We start from the raw sequence: 18161 nt of genomic DNA on the forward strand, positions 1-18161 counted from the left end.
TATTTTGGTGTCAATCTTAATTACATACATGTAACTAAGGGCATATACATGTATCCTAACAAAGTTTACAGCTAGCCATTTAAACTTTTGTTCAACATGGAATTTGATCATAGATCTTATTACTTGAGAAGGGATTGTCCTTTAGTACAAATGTACATACTTTAAGTCTGGGTTTATTATTAGAATATTTAGAATTTTCAGAAAATAGGAATGTACATGTATGTTAATCAAACAATTCTTTATTGTTTTTAACTTTATTAATAGAACTTTTCTAAATCTTGGCAATCTTTTATTTTTAATCAAAGCGCGAAAGCGCTGTAAAGGCAGTTAATTACAGGTTGTGTGTATTTCTAGTCCAGTTATATCATTATCTTCCATAGAACAGAGGTGGTTTGTAGTATTTAAGATTTAGAGTTCTCTTGTACCTAGTTCACCTATATCTATAGTCTACTGTTTACAGTATATTTTCTGTACCTCGCCATGAAATGCATTTTTAAGACATAAGAACTTTTCCTTTTTAATGTAAATAAAACTATTTTTAATTATTGATTATATACACATATTCAATTACTCCTATCCTATAAAAAATAATTCACAAAGATTGACTAGTCTCCGTTCTGTGTGTATTGCTAGAACATCAAGTAACATAATGGTTAATGTACATAGTAACATGTCAACTCTTTTGAAGACAGAACTTTTTTAAAATTCTCCCTCCAAGCAAAATTATTTTTCAGTATAAACATGATAAAGTTATCTACCTGTATCTACCTAGAGACTCTCAAGAGCCTGTGTCGCTCACCTTGGACGGTCTATGTGCATATTAAACAACGGACACATATAAAATGACAAAATTGTGTTTTTGATGATGGGGATGTGTTTGTAGATCTTTCTTTACTGAACATTCTTGGTGCTACAATTATCTCTATCTATAATAAACATGGCCCAGTATTTACAGTTGAAAATATTTTTTAAAAATTAACAAAAAATACAAAAATTTATGAAAATTGTTAAAAATTGACTATAAAGGGCAATAACTCTTTAAGGGGTCAACTTAAAATTTTGGTCATATTGACTTATTTGTAGATCTTACTTTGCAGAACATTATTGCTGTTTACAGTTTATCTCTATCTATAATAATATTTCAGATAATAACCAAACTCTGCAAAATTTCCTTCAAATTACTAATTTGGGGGCAGCAATCCATCAACGGGTTGTCAAATTTGTCTGAAAATTCCTGGGCAGATAGATCTTCACTGAAGAGACAATATCACCCTATGTCAGATTTGCTCTAAATGCTTTGGTTTCAGAGTTATAAGCCAAAATCTACATTTTACCTGTATGTTCTATTTTTGGCCATAGTGGCCATCTCGGTTGGTTGACCGGGTCTAACCACACATTTTTTAAATTAGATACCGCAATGATGATTTTGGCTAAGTTTGGTTAAATTTGGCACAGTAGTTTCAGAGAAGATTTTTTGTAAAAGTTTATGGACGACGAAACCAAGTGATGAGTCAGGTCAGGTGAGCTAAAAAGGAGTTTTTAATCAAGGTAACAATGACATCTGGTGGCCATAAAAGCTGTCTCATTAGCATTTCAACCACTTCCCATATTTGCTTTTAAGACAATAGAAGAAAATTATTCAATGCAAAAACAAAACTTACTTGTAAATATGAAATTCTCTTTACAGTATGAGTTTTTCTCATTGTTGGAGATTGTACAGTAGTACAGTCCTGTAACTGCTTATACCCATTTCTTATCCCCTTTAGTTTGATAACTCACAGAATATCATATATTTACATTTTGCCACATCTTATTTTTATATGCATTACAATAACATGAACAATTGTAATTCAAATCTATATATCAAAGCAAAATGAATTTCACTACTTTCATTCATGCATCCTTTGGAAAAATATAAGTTCTAAAAGGACACAATATATGTTTATTTATATAAAAATAATATTTAGTTTTCGACTCTTAACAGGTATAAACAAGAATGTGTCCCCAGTACACGAATGCCCCACTCGCACTATCATTTTCCATGTTCAGTGGACCGTGACATTGGGGTAAAAACTCTTAATTTGGCATTAAAATTAAAAAGATCATATCATAGGGAACATGTGTACCAAGTTTGAAGTCGATTGGACTTCAACTTCATCAAAAACTACCTTGACCAAAAACTTTAACCTGAAGAGGGACAGACGGACGGACGAACGGACGCACAGACCAGAAAACATAATGCCCCCCTACTATCGTAGGTGGGGCATAAAAATGCACAGCTGTGTCATGATTTGTGAAATCTGTGCTGAAAACATAGGCATTTATGGTGTTTGAGTAATTCCATCTGTGAAGCTCAACATTAGCTCGTCAGTTGGTGGTGGACAGTTATAAATCTTTCCTGCAGGATGAATGTACATCTGTTCAGGAAAACCAATTTCACAAATCAAGACTTTCCTCTAGATTTCTCCTACAATATTCATCCAGTTTAGTTCTTTTGGTTTATCGGGACACCGTCCTGATTTTTAAGTTTGTAAACCATTCAGTCTCTTGCTTACAAATGGTGAGGCAGTAGACAAGTCTCTATAAAGTGGGTATGTGCCCTGAAAAAAGTTTTATAACATTAGCTTTTTTGAAACTTGTGAAAGACTTGTGCAACACACATACCTAAATAACTATAACATAGGTGGAGAGAATCATTCATGTCAATGTTTTGTTCCTGTTTACATTGTCATTGATATTTTTCAAGAAAGCCCGAGGCATAGCTCATGAATTCTTGTCAACAACCGAAATTTACATAATTACTGCTAAAATAATTATCAGTATAATATATCTCTTGTAGAAAAACCATACAATTGTAGTATTAACCAAAAAATGTCAAACAGATGATATTGAATCGTAATCCCAAAAGTTATGACGTCTTGAATTCACCCCCCTTTTTATTCTAAAACGATAATTGCGGTTGCAAACAGACTTTGGTTTACTTGCATGGCGATTATATAAATAACAGTATATATTTCTTAAAGAAAATAAAGTTTTACCATGAATAGTTTCCTGAACGTAGTCATTTTCAGTAAAATGTGCCTTGCAAACAACAGCTGATTGATATGGGTTCTACGATTGCATCGCACATGACAATCTACGTTTGAGCCATGGCGTTGATCCAACTTTTCCTTCTTATTAAGTCATTTAGAAATGCAAGTCCTCCTCTTAAATGACACTCAGGTACACACCAACAAGGACTAGGCATCGTTAATTGTGTGATTGTTTTGCAGTGCAAAAACGGAAGTTAAGGACGGAACTGACTGGTCTCACTAATAAGAGACAAGAAGAATTTTAGAGACAAACAGCGACAAGAAGTTTAATTTAGTGACGATGCGACAATAACTAACAAGGGACAAGCGAATCGTAATTCTCTCACGAGGCTATTCTCATTTGATGTGATAGGGTGAAGCTACACCTATCAAATATATCCCTATGAAAAAGAAGAATTTCACTGTTAGAAAGGAAATGATATTCATTATTGCATGGTTTTGATTCAATAAATTCTTTAAAAGGAAATTGAAATTTTTTTGTTTTGATGGCCAATTTTTAGCGTGTGCATAAAATATATTTTTTTTTATATCTAATAAAAACTAATCCCTTTCTTAATAAAAACATATTTTTATCTATCAATGTACAGTAATATAAAAAATGTTTTATAACCGCCCCTATAATAAAAAATAATGCATGTTTTTTTTTAATATCTATGGGGAATAAGGCAGCAACCATTTGATTTTCTGGGGGGGGGCTATGGTTTTTTTTTCTGTGCAAACTTTTTTTTTCGCCTTCGGCGAAGAACAATCTATTTTTTTAGCAACTAACCGAAGACAATTTTTTTCTTTCAATTTTAGCATTACATATAGTGGCAGCTGAGGGTGAAACAAACAATTTTTTTTACTCAGGGTCCAAAACAAATTATTTTTTTCACCAAAACCTGGAAACAAACTTTTTTTTCCAAAAAAAACCATAGCCCCCCCCAGAAAATCAAATGGTTGCTGCCTAAGTTGTTGCAATGACATTTTTTTTATTTATGTATAGTCGCTATATAGTCTTCTTGACGCTTCTCGCTAAATTAATTATATTGTCGCTTCTTATCGCTATTTTAATTTTATTGTCGCTTCTTATCACTTTTTGACGCTTCTTGTCTTTAATTAGTGGAACCCTATTCAGGAACGATAATTTCATATTTTACATAACTGAGACCGAAATAACTATAACGTCATACGGCTTCACGTACAGAAATACTTTAAATTGTATATTATGCAATATAATTCACGGTCAGTCGACTTTTAATTATAATATCAGATTCATGTTATATCAACGAGTGAAATGATTTTAAAATATCGTTAGATCGCAAATAGTACTCGAAATTGAACGGACCTCTTTCCACACGGAATTCGAATAATGATAGTTTGTAATCAGATTGACTGCTTATAATGCAAAAGACACATTAATAAACAGATTTTTAAAACGAACAATACACACTGATCGTTTCTTTATTTCCCAATGTAAATGAAAGGAACAAAAACCAATACATACCACAAAAAGTAGAGGAGAAATTTAAACATTTCCGGATCTATTTCTTGCAAAATGACCCCCAGCAAAGATTTGCGTAAGGAAAGATGAACCTCATGACTTGAAAGTCAGGCCTTAAAGCACTGCCTTTAAAAATTATATGCATAGGCGCACTTCTAAAGAAACCTTTTAAATGTATATTGTAAATAAATTGGACTTTTTAAGAATTGTCATCATGTTATATTTATCATGCTTATATATACCCACGTCATTTAAATTTTGTCTCTGGTGGATAGTTGTCTAACTAATTGGCAATAATACCACGTACGTATCATCATTTTTATATAAAGTGGGAAAAAAATATTTTGGCAGCACAACTTTAAGTAACAGTCAGGTAAATACAACATCAAATTTATAGTTAATTATGTTTTAGTATTTTCTTAGTTTACTTTTAATACCAAAACAAAACATCTGTCAGAATTTGTGTGGTTTTTTTTTAAAGTAAAAAAATCAGACATCATTTTCAATGAGTTTATTACACAAAATCAAAGTATGAAGTAAATACATGTACTAAGCATGTTTAAGTAAAAGGACTTTATAGGTTATTCTTAAGTAAAGATAAAATATGTGTTATAGTTAAAAAAAATTAATTATAATTTAGCCTTTGAAAAATTTCTAAAACTTAAATCTTCTTTGAGTTTTTTATGTACATGTATCATAAATTGTATATACAACTCGTCTAAACATCAACCAAACAATGTTAGATCTGTAAATTTGCTTTCGCAAATTTTTTGTTCTTCCCTCGCCAGGATTCGAACCCATGCTACTGAGATATCGTGACACCAAATTGCCTGTACTGTAGCCGTCCCGCTAGACCACATGACCACCTGGGCGTCATCTATCATAATGTACATGTATATGTAGTACAACATAGCAGGGGGCCGATCCAGCCATTTTAATCACATATGAAGTCAACTTGTGAAAATTGGTTATCCCTTGAAATCAACTCTCATTACTTTAAAAGAAGATCCTTTAATTATATATAATATGAGACAGGCATTACCTGTATATTAGGTTTCCTTAAAGTGTGATAATAAGTTAAACAAACATATCAGAAATGTTAAACTTCTTGGAATAACTATAGATTTGGACTTAAATTTTAACAATCATATATCTGAAATATGTATAAAGGCATCAACATGATCAAGACAATTAAATATTCTAAAACGTATGGGTAAATATTTAAACAGGCTAGGCAGGTTAATAGCATACTTCTCATTCATTCTTTCAAATTTTAACTATTGTCCAGTAATTTGGCACTACTGAAGTGAAAAAAATTCTTTTAAAATGGAAAAAATTCAAGAAAGAGCTCTAAGATTCATTTATGAAGATTATGATATATATTAATCCTTACAAAAAACTGATAGAAAAATCTAAATTACCATCTTTAAAAATAAGAAGAATAAAAACAATCGCAATAGAAACATTTAAAATAATTCACAAAAAAAGTCCAAGCTACCTTCATGATTTGATTGATATAAAAATTAACAAGTATGATTTAAGATCACAGGAAACAGCAGTACTCCCAAGAGTTTGAACTACTAAGTATGGCTTAAGATCGTTTCACTATAATGCTGCACAAATCTGGAATGAGCTATAGAACCATTGTCGAATGGAAACATCTTTTGACCAATTAAAACAAACAGCTGCGCCATGAGCGCATGATACGCCCGATGTCTGGTGTGGAAGTTTAAGGGCATACGATACAGTTTTGATCCCGTATTTACAGTTTAATGAAAATTTCCATATAGGCTATTTTTCGCCTGATTAAATCAAATATATGTAATAAAAAAAATACATTGTACCTTCATGTGCTACTTTTTGAGTTAAATGAGATCGAAATTTTGTATATTTCCTCAAAATTCAGATTTGTGGCCGTATTTTCCCTTTCGAAAGAAAACCATAACTTTTTTGTTTTAAAAGATAAACACAAATTGTTTTTTGTTAAATAATTTGTAATTTCTGTATTTTTTAAGTATCCTATTTTTTGCTGTATATTTATCAAAATTAAAAAAATTGCACTATTTACAGTTTTATAAAATTTGGTCCACATAATCTCCCTGGAAAATGAAACAAAATGTTGTTTTAAAAAAAGGGGTCCATGTACTCGTTTTCAAATTAAATCAGTTTGAATGATAAAAATCAGTAGAAAAATGCATCTTTTCCTGATATGTCATAGTTTGACGCAGCGAAAATAATATTTTACGTTAGCAACGTCATTACTTCCCCTGTAACTGTATCGTATGCCCTTAATGCAATAATCATAAATAGTTTCCGAGAAAGTTTTTAGCAATAACCATATACTATTTTTCAGATACGGCGGGACATGTGAAACCCCCCCCCCCCTTGTTTAAACTAAATATCACTAAAATAAAATTTTGAATCATCACAAAAAAGTACACAGATCTTAAGATTGATATACAATGTAACAAAGAAGTGTGTAAAGTTTAAAGCAATAACCATAAGTCATTTTGGAGATACGGTGCAACATGTAAAAAAAAACCTCCCCCTTTTTTACAAAATACTCAATAACTCAAAAATGAAATTTTGAATCATCACCAAAAAGTATACAGATCTTAAGATTAATATAACTAAGAAGTGTGTAAAGCTTTAAACAATAATCAAAAATCGTTTTTGAGATACAGTGTGACATGTGAAAAAAACCAACCCCTGTTTTAGTTACAAAGTGCCGTAACTCAAAAAGTTTTAATTTTATTTTCACCAAAAAGTATACAGATCATTTGACCATCATAAGAAACAACTGTATTAAGTTTCATGAAATTTGGATAAGTCGTTCTCAAGTTACAGTGCGACATGTTAACGATGGACAGACAGACGGACACTGGAAATTTGTATACCATAATACCCGCGTCCTGTCAAAATTTTTACGGGCATATAAAAATTGGTACAAACATGGGATGCAAGTAATAGCTCATGCCAGTGCAGTGCATGCATATAGTGTTTATGCCTGTTTTATATTACTTTTATTTTTATTTTTTGTGGGACTATATGATTTGTGCAATCGGATTATTAACTTGTGCTATGTTTGAAGTGTACTATATGCTTTTAACTTATATATGTCATTTATGGTATCTTACTATGCATTATACAGTTAGAGTGGGGTGCTCATTTTCGCCACATCTTTCCATGTTTTCTACAGTTTATGTTCAGGTCTAAATGTTTTTGAAGTATACTGATATTTCTATATGAAGATAACTTCAAATGCAAAATATACTTAAGCTTGAAAACCGGTTTGTTTTAAGAAAATCATCTGAAAAGTTAGATTAAAGGGTGTTTGAAATTTCCTGTTGTTTTGTCAATGGGGGACACATATTCGCCGTTTGTACACATCTATTTAAAACCAAATAACCGAAGCTTTTAACAATTTTTATCAAATTAATTGCATTATAGATGAATAGCAGACATTTCAAAGGTATAAAGAATTCAAAATTAGGGCATTCAGTCAAATATTTACTTAGAAATACTTCTTTGAAATCGTGTTTTTTATTCAGGAAATTGTCCGAAAATGGTTGTCCGTTTTTCGGTCATTTTCGGTAGGAGCCGCAATTTTGTCTCAGTTTAAAAAAATATTATATTTGTTATAAAAATATATAATTTATGGGTACATTTCTTCCATTTCAGCCATCCTTTGAAGTTTTTACACCTCATAATCCTTAAACGGCGAAAGTGTGTCCCCGGCGAAAATGAGCACCCCACTCTATATGTTTAAAATTGTGTTGTTTTCATGACTTTTGTATGTGTGTCTTGTATTTTTTTTTATTAAAGTCGAGTTGAAAAGCTCACTAGTGTTTATGTAGTTTATTGAATATCGACTCTAAATAAAACTTTAAACCTTGAATAATGATTGATCACATGATCAGGATGATCCCTGATCAATTGAAACCTTCTGGAGCTCAACAGGTATCATTTGTTTCATTTTAATGATCACTCTTTATTTAAATTTAACTCTAATATTAGATGAGTGTAAGTACTGTTAGAATGTTAACTTTCTTGGAAATGTTATACTAGTACTAGTTTTAAACAGTTTTAAAGGTAAACAAAAACATGTCTGAGCAAAGCACGAGATTCAAATCAACGAAAGCAAAATGACAGCAACACGTCACAAATCTTTGAAAAAATATGCAATAGTAAAAAACCTTCTTGTTGATTATTCCAAGTTCCAAAAAGATATCATAGTTCTCTAGAAATTAGCATTAAAAATCCTTTTTGAACTGATTTCACATTTTCCTTCTATTTGTAAACAAAACAAAATTCACAATCTTCTCCGCGTTTGATGTGAAGCAAACTAAAAACTATACCAATGACGGTAAAGCTAAGTCGTAATCTCGGATTGCATCTCCTTCTTTACTGTATCTTCCTCCTGCTAATGAGGAGCACATCCAAACGGATTTTAAGAAATAGTTGGCTTATATTACTAATACACGGGCACAAATATCAATATAAAATGCGAGGCTTATGTTACACGGCACAATTTAATCCATTTTTCAAAGTATTCCACATAAAATGTTATTTTAAAACTTCTATCATAAAACTATGCACTGTTTAAAACTTTGAAATGTTAATTGTGTAACGTTTTTCGTTCATTACATGTATCACTGGGTTTTATGATCATGATATAATTAGATTACTTAGCCGCATTAACTGTTATAAAGTAATTCCTTACAATCTATTTTTATCGCCTTTAATCAGAGTGAACTTGTTAAATGTCAAATCAATCATGTTAATCAGCTGGTGCCCCGTTGCTTTGTTTATACAGGTGCCTCGGTTGACCTCAACTTCAGTTGACCTTAGCTCCGGGCTCCAGGCTCCGGGCTCCTGCAATATAGCTCCTGTAGAATATTTCTTTGTTCAGAGTCATTTAACCATATTATAATCAGGTTACTAGAGTAGTATAAAAGAGAGAAATAGATAGTGATACGATATATACGAGAGACGATTTTGGTACTAGAGGTGCGTACGTAGGAGATTATACCAGTGCTGTAAACCTTGTATTACTGTTACATGTACTTTGGATTTTGAATAATACAGTATTGAAATTTTAATCGACTTTATGTTTATGTTAACTTGCAAGACTTCGTTCATATTCAGACTACACCAGGATCCATTTATTTATTTATGTGACCAGGATTCCCTTAATCACGCGCTACCAGAGATTTTTTAGGGTAACCCTATTAAAGAGTATACTTGGCATTTGTCGTCCGTGGACGTGTGAAACGTAGACACCAAACAACAAAGCACAAACACAAGAATACACACTTTAGTTTAAGTCCCCATACTTTAACTTTTTCGTCACAATATAATTATACAGACTAAAAATTTCAGACTGAAATCTTTAAAAGCTAAAAAGTTTTCATATAAACGGTTTTGTAATCAGCACAACATAGCAAGACCAGGCCACTAATATTTGCTACTGTTATTCTAGCAGGCAAGCCAAGCCACACAGATTAAGCCATTCAATGCTAAAGTCCAAGCACAAAGATGATATATAAACGATAGCTATTGATTAGTCACTATGATTAATACTGAGTACACACACATTCACTTTTATTAATCTATGTACATTGCGTTCAGACGCTTCACATGCATATCATAGCACATTCTACCAGATGTTGACTCTATATTGCCATTCATAAGCTCTGCATGATAAGGAAGATATTCTCCAGTGAGTTTCCTGCAGTCTGTTATCAACTGGCATATAATGTATCTATATCACGGAACTTGCTATTCCACTGAATGCTTCTAATTTTGTTCACTATCTCTTGCTTGATGGTTCCATAGTGTTTTCTGCGGATACCTCCAAGGACAGGACATCTTGTAATGAAGTGGATAAGGTTTTCTTCTTCATTCCTACAAATGGGACAAATTGAGTGAGCATTTTCTATGTGGAATTTTGCTTTATTTGCTTGAAGCATGTAAATTCCAGTAAGAATTATAGCTTTAATTATTGCTCTATTGTGTCATATTACGGCACGATCTCAGTATCGAATAATTATGTAAAGTGACGTTTGTTTATATTTAAAGGGTTTATAAGATTTTAAGATAGATATTACCAATTGTGACAAGAAAGACGCATAACTTTTAGACAACAGCAAGTTTTTAGAATAAGCTATTTAAGCTTAAGTTCATGTCACAAGATGTGTGCTGGCAAATGAATAGAGAACAGAATATAAAATCGTTTGATGTTTTTTTTTTCAGGGTGAAATGGATTATTTACAAGAACCACCGAATTTTTCATGGGTTGTTGATGGTAAACTGTGTGCCATGGGTCTTCCAAGATCAAAGGAACACATTCAGTACTTACTGGACAACAATGTCACCTACCTTATATCTCTAACATACTACAGTCAACCTCCGGTAACTGATTTCAAAGGTAACTCTAACATACTACAGTCAACCTACGGTCTCTGATTTCAAAGGTAACTCTAATATAGTACAGTCAACCTACGGTCTCTGATTTCAAAGGTAACTCTGATATACTACATACAACCTCCAGTTACTGATTTCAAAGGTAACTCTGATATACTACATACAACCTCCAGTTACTGATTTCAAAGGTAACTCTAACATACTACAGACAATCTCCGATCGGTATCTCTAACATACAACAGTCAACCTACGCGGTCTCTAATTTCAAAGGTAACTCTAAAATACTACATACAACCTCCAGTTACTGATTTCAAAGGTAACTCTAACATATACTACAGTCAACCTACGGTCTCTGATTTCAAAGGTAACTCTAATATACTACATGCAACCTACAGTTACTGATTTCAAAGTAACTCTGATATACTACATACAACCTCCAGTTACTGATTTCAAAGGTAACTCTAACATACTACAGACAATCTCCGATCACTGGTTTCAAAGGTATCTCTAACATACAACAGTCAACCTACGCGGTCTCTGATTTCAAAGGTAACTCTAAAATACTACATACAACCTCCAGTTACTGATTTCAAAGGTAACTCTAACATACTACAGTCAACCTCTGGTAACTGATTTCAAAGGTAACTCTAACATACTACAGAGCACCTACGGTCTCTGATTTCAAAGGTAACTCTTACATACTACAGCCAATCTCCGGTCACTGGTTCCAAAGGTAACTTTATTTGGCCTTTTTAACTTTTTTGGATTCGAGCGTCACTGATGAGTCTTTTGTAGACGAAACACGCGCCTGGCATATATACAAAATTTAGTCCTGGTATCTATGATGAGTTTATTTACAACCACTGGGTCGATGCCACTGCTGGTGGAGATTTATTTTTGTGCTGACATGAATTATCATTGATATGGTTATATTTATAAATTAACTGTTTACAAAATTTTGAATTTTGAAAAATAAGGCTTTTCTACCTCAGACATAGATTACCTTAGCTGTATTTGACATAACTTTTAGGAATTTTGGTCCTTAATGCTCTTCAACTTCGTACTTTATTTGGCCTTTTTAACTTTTTTGGATTCGAGCGTCACTGATGAGTCTTTTGTAGACGAAACGCGCATCTGGCGTATATACAATATTTAGTCCTGGTATCTATGATGAGTTTATTTACATACTACAGACAACCCCTGGGTACTGATTTCAAAGGTATCTCTAACATACTACAGACAACCTCGGGCCACTGATTTCAAAAGAAACTCTTACATACTTGAGACAACCTCCCGTAACTGAATTCAAAGGTTACTCTGACATACCAAATACAACCTCCCGTAACTGATTTCAAAGGTAACTCTAACATACCAAATACAACCTCCCGTGACTGATTTTAAAGGTTACTCTTAAGTTTTTAGATTTTGTTTTTAGAATTGTACGGCGATAGGATTTTACAGTTTTCAAAGAATGAATAATGCGAAACGTATTAACAAACTCACATCTTGAATGGAAGACATCAGTAACTCACAGCTAAAAGAAATACTTTAAGCAAATCAAAACTTAAAAGAAAGCACCGTTAAATCACTTTAAGTGACAACTTCAGTAACTCACAGCTATAAGAAATACTTAAAGCAAATAAAAACTTAAAAGAAAGCACCGTTAAATCACAGCTTAAAGGGTAAACTTCACTGGTAACTAAAAGTGTTGAAAGCTTTTTTGTCCACTTTTAAATCCATAAAAAGGAATGTAATGCATATATTTTATCTGTATGAATATTGAAAACACCCTTCTTACAATAGTGTTCACATAATTACTATAGTTAAGTTTTACTGATGTGAATATAACCATTTATTATATTAGGGTAGTGTATCAAATCATAAACTTTACTGGTTTATGTGATTGTTTGTGAAACAAAAGTCCCGTGAAAAATACATGTAACTGTTGGATTGTGTATATAACTGATTTTACAATTGACGAACTTAAAGTCTCAAGGTATATAGACAGTAGTTCTCTTTCTGAAATGTTGATATTAATCTACTTTTTTTTTTGTATTGTGTAAGCTTACCAGATCTTACCATTTTCCAATCAATTTTTTTTCACATGTTTCTATTTCAGATATGAATCATCTTCATTGCAAAGTTGAAGAATTTGAACCACCATCTTTAGATCAAATCAAAGAATCTATAGATTTTATCAACACGGCATACGAACATGGAAAGGTATAGTTACAGTTTTTTTTTTACAGGAATTGATAAAGAAGATAACATTTTAAATAGATATAGGAAGATGTGGTATGAGTGCCAATGAGACAACTCTCCATCCAAGTAACAATTTATAAAAGTAAACCATTATAGGTCAAGGTACGGTTTTGAACACAGAGCCTAGTCTCACACCGAACAGCAAGCTATTAGTGGCCCCAAAAATTACTAGCGTAAAACCATTTAAAATGAAAACCAACGGTCTAATCTATATAAAAAGAAACGAGAAACAAGATACACATATGAAGAAAATGAACAAACGACAACCACTGACTATCAGCTTCCTGACTTAGGACAGGTGCAAACAATTGCAAACAATAAAGCATTCTTTTTCAAAACCTTTAGAACGAGGTCGCCGCCAGTCAACCATCAGTGGCGGATCAAAAGGGGGTTAACATAATAATCATTTTCAAGTCTTGACGTTGTTGAATTTGTTTTAGATTGTATATGTAATTTTATGCATTTTATATGTCGATAATTTTCAGGCAGTGGGTATACATTGTCAGCATGGTATAGGTCGAACAGGGACAGTTGTAGCATGCTATTTTGTAGAGAAGCATGACATGACAGCAACAGAAGCCATATCACACATCAGATCACTACGCCGGTGGTCTATAGAAACTATAGAACAAGAAGAAACAGTGTATCAATATGACAAGAGAAAAAGAATAGAACAAAATAAATCAGTCATTTCAAAAAAATGTACATTTTTCGGTTATTGCCTATTGTCTGTTTTATTTGTAAGTTTGACATATTTTTTTAATTTAACATAAGAGTTTACATATTGTGCAAGATAGTACATGCAAATATTAGTGTGCAAAAAGTTTCATATTTTTTTTATATTCGTTGAAGTATGAAAATTCGCCAATTTCCATGCGTTCATTTTTTATAAATAACATTTGCATTCAAATTATCTGTACATAAAACTGTCTTTAAAGGTAAACAGAATGATTTTTCTTTATTTAGTAACATCATAATTGAAAATAAATAACTTTCCATGTTTCGAATCATGACAAATTTTATTCCACAGTCACTGGAATGTCTGTTCATCAATATTTGTCCTTCCTGTTACTATTTATTTGTTTACGAAATAAAACTAGTTTCTCCCTCAAATAACGGCGGGTTTTTATGGTGACGTCGTAGGCGTGGATACAGGACGTAACGACATGGTGAAATTTTTTATGTGGAAGGATTTTGGTCATCAGAATCCGAAATCGGTAGGTATTGATGTATGCGTACCTTTTTATAATGTCTCTAATGTTACCAGTTGATAGATAATTTTTAATTGCATAAGACTAATGAAACGCTTGTTACCGTAACTTAGGCATGGGCCGGAAGTATAAAAACACTACATCAGTTATTAGGGAGCGACTATTTTAAAACTAATTTAAGTTATGTACTAATTTTTCCATCCTGTTACTGTCCTTCTTGTTACAAAGACAGTGGTAACAGGAGGGACAAAAATGGTAACAGGATAGACATACGTTGTAAGATAACTCAAAATGCCTCTAACAATATCGCAAATAAATTGTTACACATATTTATTACCATACGGTATATTAATTCATAAAATGTACATTTGTATTAAGTATTTCTAGAACAAGTCAAGTGCTACCTTTAATGAGTAAAATTTATAAATTGTATTTTGTATAAAACAATGATTTTAAAAGTTGATTCAACTACTATTCTGTTCTCAGTGAAAAATTTCTATTCTTTGTGATAAAAATCAAATGTACTAATCAAAAGCTTCAAAATAGTATAAAAGAATTGAAGTCTCAGTGACTTTGATTTCCCTTGCTATCTTCAGTATAGGGAAAACGGTACTATTTATTCTGCCATAGGCGACAATATTAACATTTTCTAAATTTACCACTTTTTAAGATAAAAACCTGGATAAAACAGTTATATGTTGTGTTAGTACTTTATTATTGTGTTTTAAAAATTAAAGCCAAATAGTATCATGACCAACTTCCAACGGAGCTTGTTTATGTTATCCATGCCCACCGTCATTTTGCACCAAATTTATGAAATTTTGCAAGTCGTTTCGATTAATTCTCTTGAAAATATTTCAAAAGGTTTCAAAATTTATATTGTAAATATATATATACACACTGCAGTTATTCATAGATAAATAAAAAATATATTGTACCCTTACATCCAATCACAGCGCTCCTAATTTGACTTCCTTCACCTGCCTTGGGTACACAAAAGGCCAACCTAATGCTGGGAAAATTAAATACTACCGTTTTCCCTATAAATTTTAGTATATTTTATAGGTTACAATACACCATTAGATTTTATGGGCGCAGCCATTTTATGAGCATAACATGGTATTCAGAATTAAGAGTATGGCGAATCCTGATTGGTCGATATGTGCGCCCGTTATTTTTTATTATTAGAGACTTCGTGCACTCTGCTTTATACAAAAGGCAAAATAAAAATTATTCCGTAGCCCTAAAGGCACTGAGATGACTTTTCAACGCTAGGACAAGACACGTATTTTTAAGGGCAAAATTGATAGGCATGGGAGATAAGTACAAAATACGCTAAGAAAAGCAACGCGAACCTATATTTTTTGGACCAAAAAATACTGTCCTAATAACTTTTCTTTGATTCTAGCAAGGTTTCGTTAAAAAAATCAACTTCCTAAAGTCTGTGTCTCGAAAAAGGCTACCATTGTCGCCTATGGGGAAATTAATTGTTTATTTCAATCTATAAGTTCTATCGTTGTTCTGTTCTGTTCTGTTCAGGTAGATTCCTCCGTTATATATCGGAGCACTCCCACTTGGGGATATATGGTTTTAATACGTTGTTAATACTGCCTTTTCAAAATAGGAATGGCTGGCCTCGGAAATTGAATAACCGCATTTATAAAATTGCACCTGTCTTGACACCTTCGACTTCGTTTTCTGAAAAAAAATAATAAAAGGGGGGGGACGAGGGTGTCACTTTATATATTATTAGGTAAAGTGCTAAAATATGGTCCACGAGTTAACCTTTCAAATAGGAGAGCCTATATAAACTCCAGAAATAAGCTGCATATTCATGATTTTTTTAGTGACGAGGCTGGGGTGGGGGTTGGATGGGTCTTCATCCTTAAATACCTGACTTAAAAACATGACTGAATACAGAGGTCCCGAATTTAAAGAAATTTAAAACACTGACATCCCGAAATAGGAAAAAGAGAATTCCCGGATCCGGAAAGGATCAATCACAGGGGTTTGACTGAAAAATCAACCGGTTCGCACGAAATTTCCATGTTCAAAGTCAGTTGATTAGGTTCACCTGGTTGTGCAGATTAATTAAAAATATTTATGTCTCTGGCATACAGGTCATTCTTTCTTAAATATTTATATAGCTATAGGTACTGAAAGTTAGCGAATGTTATATCAAAATGGGTACATTTTTAGGCAAAAATGACACACCCTTCAGAGTTCTGTGGTTTTTTTTGGGCACTGCTCAAGATGCATTCTTATTGACTTTATATAGTTTTGAATTCACATATACATGCAGCAATACTCATAACTTTCAATAACCCCTCACGATCCAAGATTCTGAAATGAGGACTCATGCTTAGCAAAACAGTATGATAGTATTTCCATCCGATGAATTTAAACAATCCTACCATTTGATATTTAGGGGAAGATGAAAAATTTCTTCCTTCATTTTTTTTTTGCATGCAAAATTCCATATTGTCAAATTATAAGATCAAGATGCATATATGCAGAATAAGAGAGGATTAAAGTTGAAAATAAGGGGTACAGTAACAAACATGTGTAGCAACAACAACAAAAATTATCAATCCTGAAAAAAATCCTCCTTTTCTACTGGCGTTTCAAATTGCCCGGCGTACACACATCTCCTGATAAAATAAAAAAAAAACAAACTTATAAGCTTGAATAAAAAGAGTGGTGTATGCTCCCAAATGTCACTCACTATTTGGGGTACAAGGGGCTCATAACAACGACCCCCTAAAACCGGAAAAGGATTATAAAGTTGAGATTTAGATTGCTATTTGGCTGTCAAAGTCATAGCTTAATATAAAGACCAAAATTTCTGGCTACATGGAGACATCTATGTCTACTATCAATATTAACATTTGTGAAAAAGGGACAGAAGCGTCCAAGATTTTTGAAAATGGTGACATTGTAGAAGAACAAAATATGGGCAGATTGTATGTCAAAAATTATTTTTATTTTAAAATCAAAGGGGTCATATATATGACATCAATGCCACCGTATTAAGAACTATTTAAAAAATCACACACTCATTCGCTTTTAATTGAGAAAAAATGAATAAAGATAAAAATAAAAATAACAATCAGTGTCTATATATATAATATATGTTCAGATTACTGGATGGTCATGAAAGTGAACTGGACTGAAAGGCAAAACAATGTTTCATGTGACCTCGAGTCCTCTTAATTTTTGACTGAATAAGCAGGGGTAGATACATGTAACCAATTTTTACACTTATAACAAGCAAGAGACAAAACTCACAAAACAAATATGCTGGGACTATATAGTCCTAGAAATATTTAAAAACCCTAAAATATATTTACTAACTGTGATTATAAAAAGAATAAATCAACATATGACCATGGAAATATCATGTCCTTCTGATCCCTGCTGGTATTTCTATTCTCATTTTACGTAAAATGAGAATAGATTTAAAAAAAAAAAACAAAGGCGGATTAGGCCGGGAGAAGTGCTTAAACAATAAAGATATATTCCCAAACGTATATTATTGAATAATACATTTAGTGTAAACTTCAAAATTTCATAATAACTTATAATTATCTGATTCATTTATTCACACAGCCCAGTCACACAGTCAGTCAGGTTTTACAGCATCTGTGATTTATTACAAATAGACATCTTTTTAAAATATGGTTTCAA

The 18161-nt window shown here is 32.3% G+C and overlaps 2 protein-coding genes and 1 long non-coding RNA gene across 4 annotated transcripts in view; 1 reads left to right on the top strand and 2 right to left on the bottom strand.

Annotated features, from left to right (window-relative positions):
- The window catches only part of LOC143059879 (uncharacterized), a 22382-nt gene extending 13467 nt beyond the window's left edge, over window positions 1-8915 (bottom strand). For both annotated transcript variants that reach the window (XM_076233466.1, XM_076233457.1), the window contains exon 1: window positions 8772-8915. The gene's annotated coding sequence lies outside the window, so the exon portion shown is untranslated. The remainder of the gene's footprint in view (window positions 1-8771) is intronic.
- Window positions 1920-3631, bottom strand: LOC143059820 (uncharacterized). The gene is made up of 2 exons (XR_012973621.1): window positions 3039-3631; window positions 1920-2600 (listed from the first exon to the last, which is right to left on the bottom strand). It is a non-coding gene; the product is annotated as an uncharacterized LOC143059820 (long non-coding RNA).
- On the top strand, window positions 8439-15168 carry LOC143059961 (dual specificity protein phosphatase 23-like). The gene is made up of 4 exons (XM_076233512.1): window positions 8439-8535; window positions 10831-11005; window positions 13121-13224; window positions 13749-15168. The coding sequence occupies exons 1-4, from the start codon at window positions 8476-8478 to the stop codon at window positions 14034-14036; spliced, it is 627 nt and encodes a 208-aa protein (XP_076089627.1). The 5' UTR covers window positions 8439-8475; the 3' UTR covers window positions 14037-15168.
- The last annotated feature ends 2993 nt before the right edge of the window (window positions 15169-18161 follow it).

Source organism: Mytilus galloprovincialis, chromosome 1, assembly GCF_965363235.1.
Source record: "Mytilus galloprovincialis chromosome 1, xbMytGall1.hap1.1, whole genome shotgun sequence".
Taxonomy (NCBI): Eukaryota; Metazoa; Mollusca; class Bivalvia; order Mytilida; family Mytilidae; genus Mytilus; species Mytilus galloprovincialis.

Bases quoted from the DNA above. Each gene is read 5' to 3' on its own strand.
- LOC143059961 (XM_076233512.1), top strand. From the start codon at position 8,476: ATGATTGATCACATGATCAGGATGATCCCTGATCAATTGAAACCTTCT. The intron at 11,006-13,120 runs GTAACTCTAACA...TTTCTATTTCAG, and splicing joins TCCGGTAACTGATTTCAAAG to ATATGAATCATCTTCATTGC. The intron at 13,225-13,748 runs GTATAGTTACAG...GATAATTTTCAG, and splicing joins CGGCATACGAACATGGAAAG to GCAGTGGGTATACATTGTCA.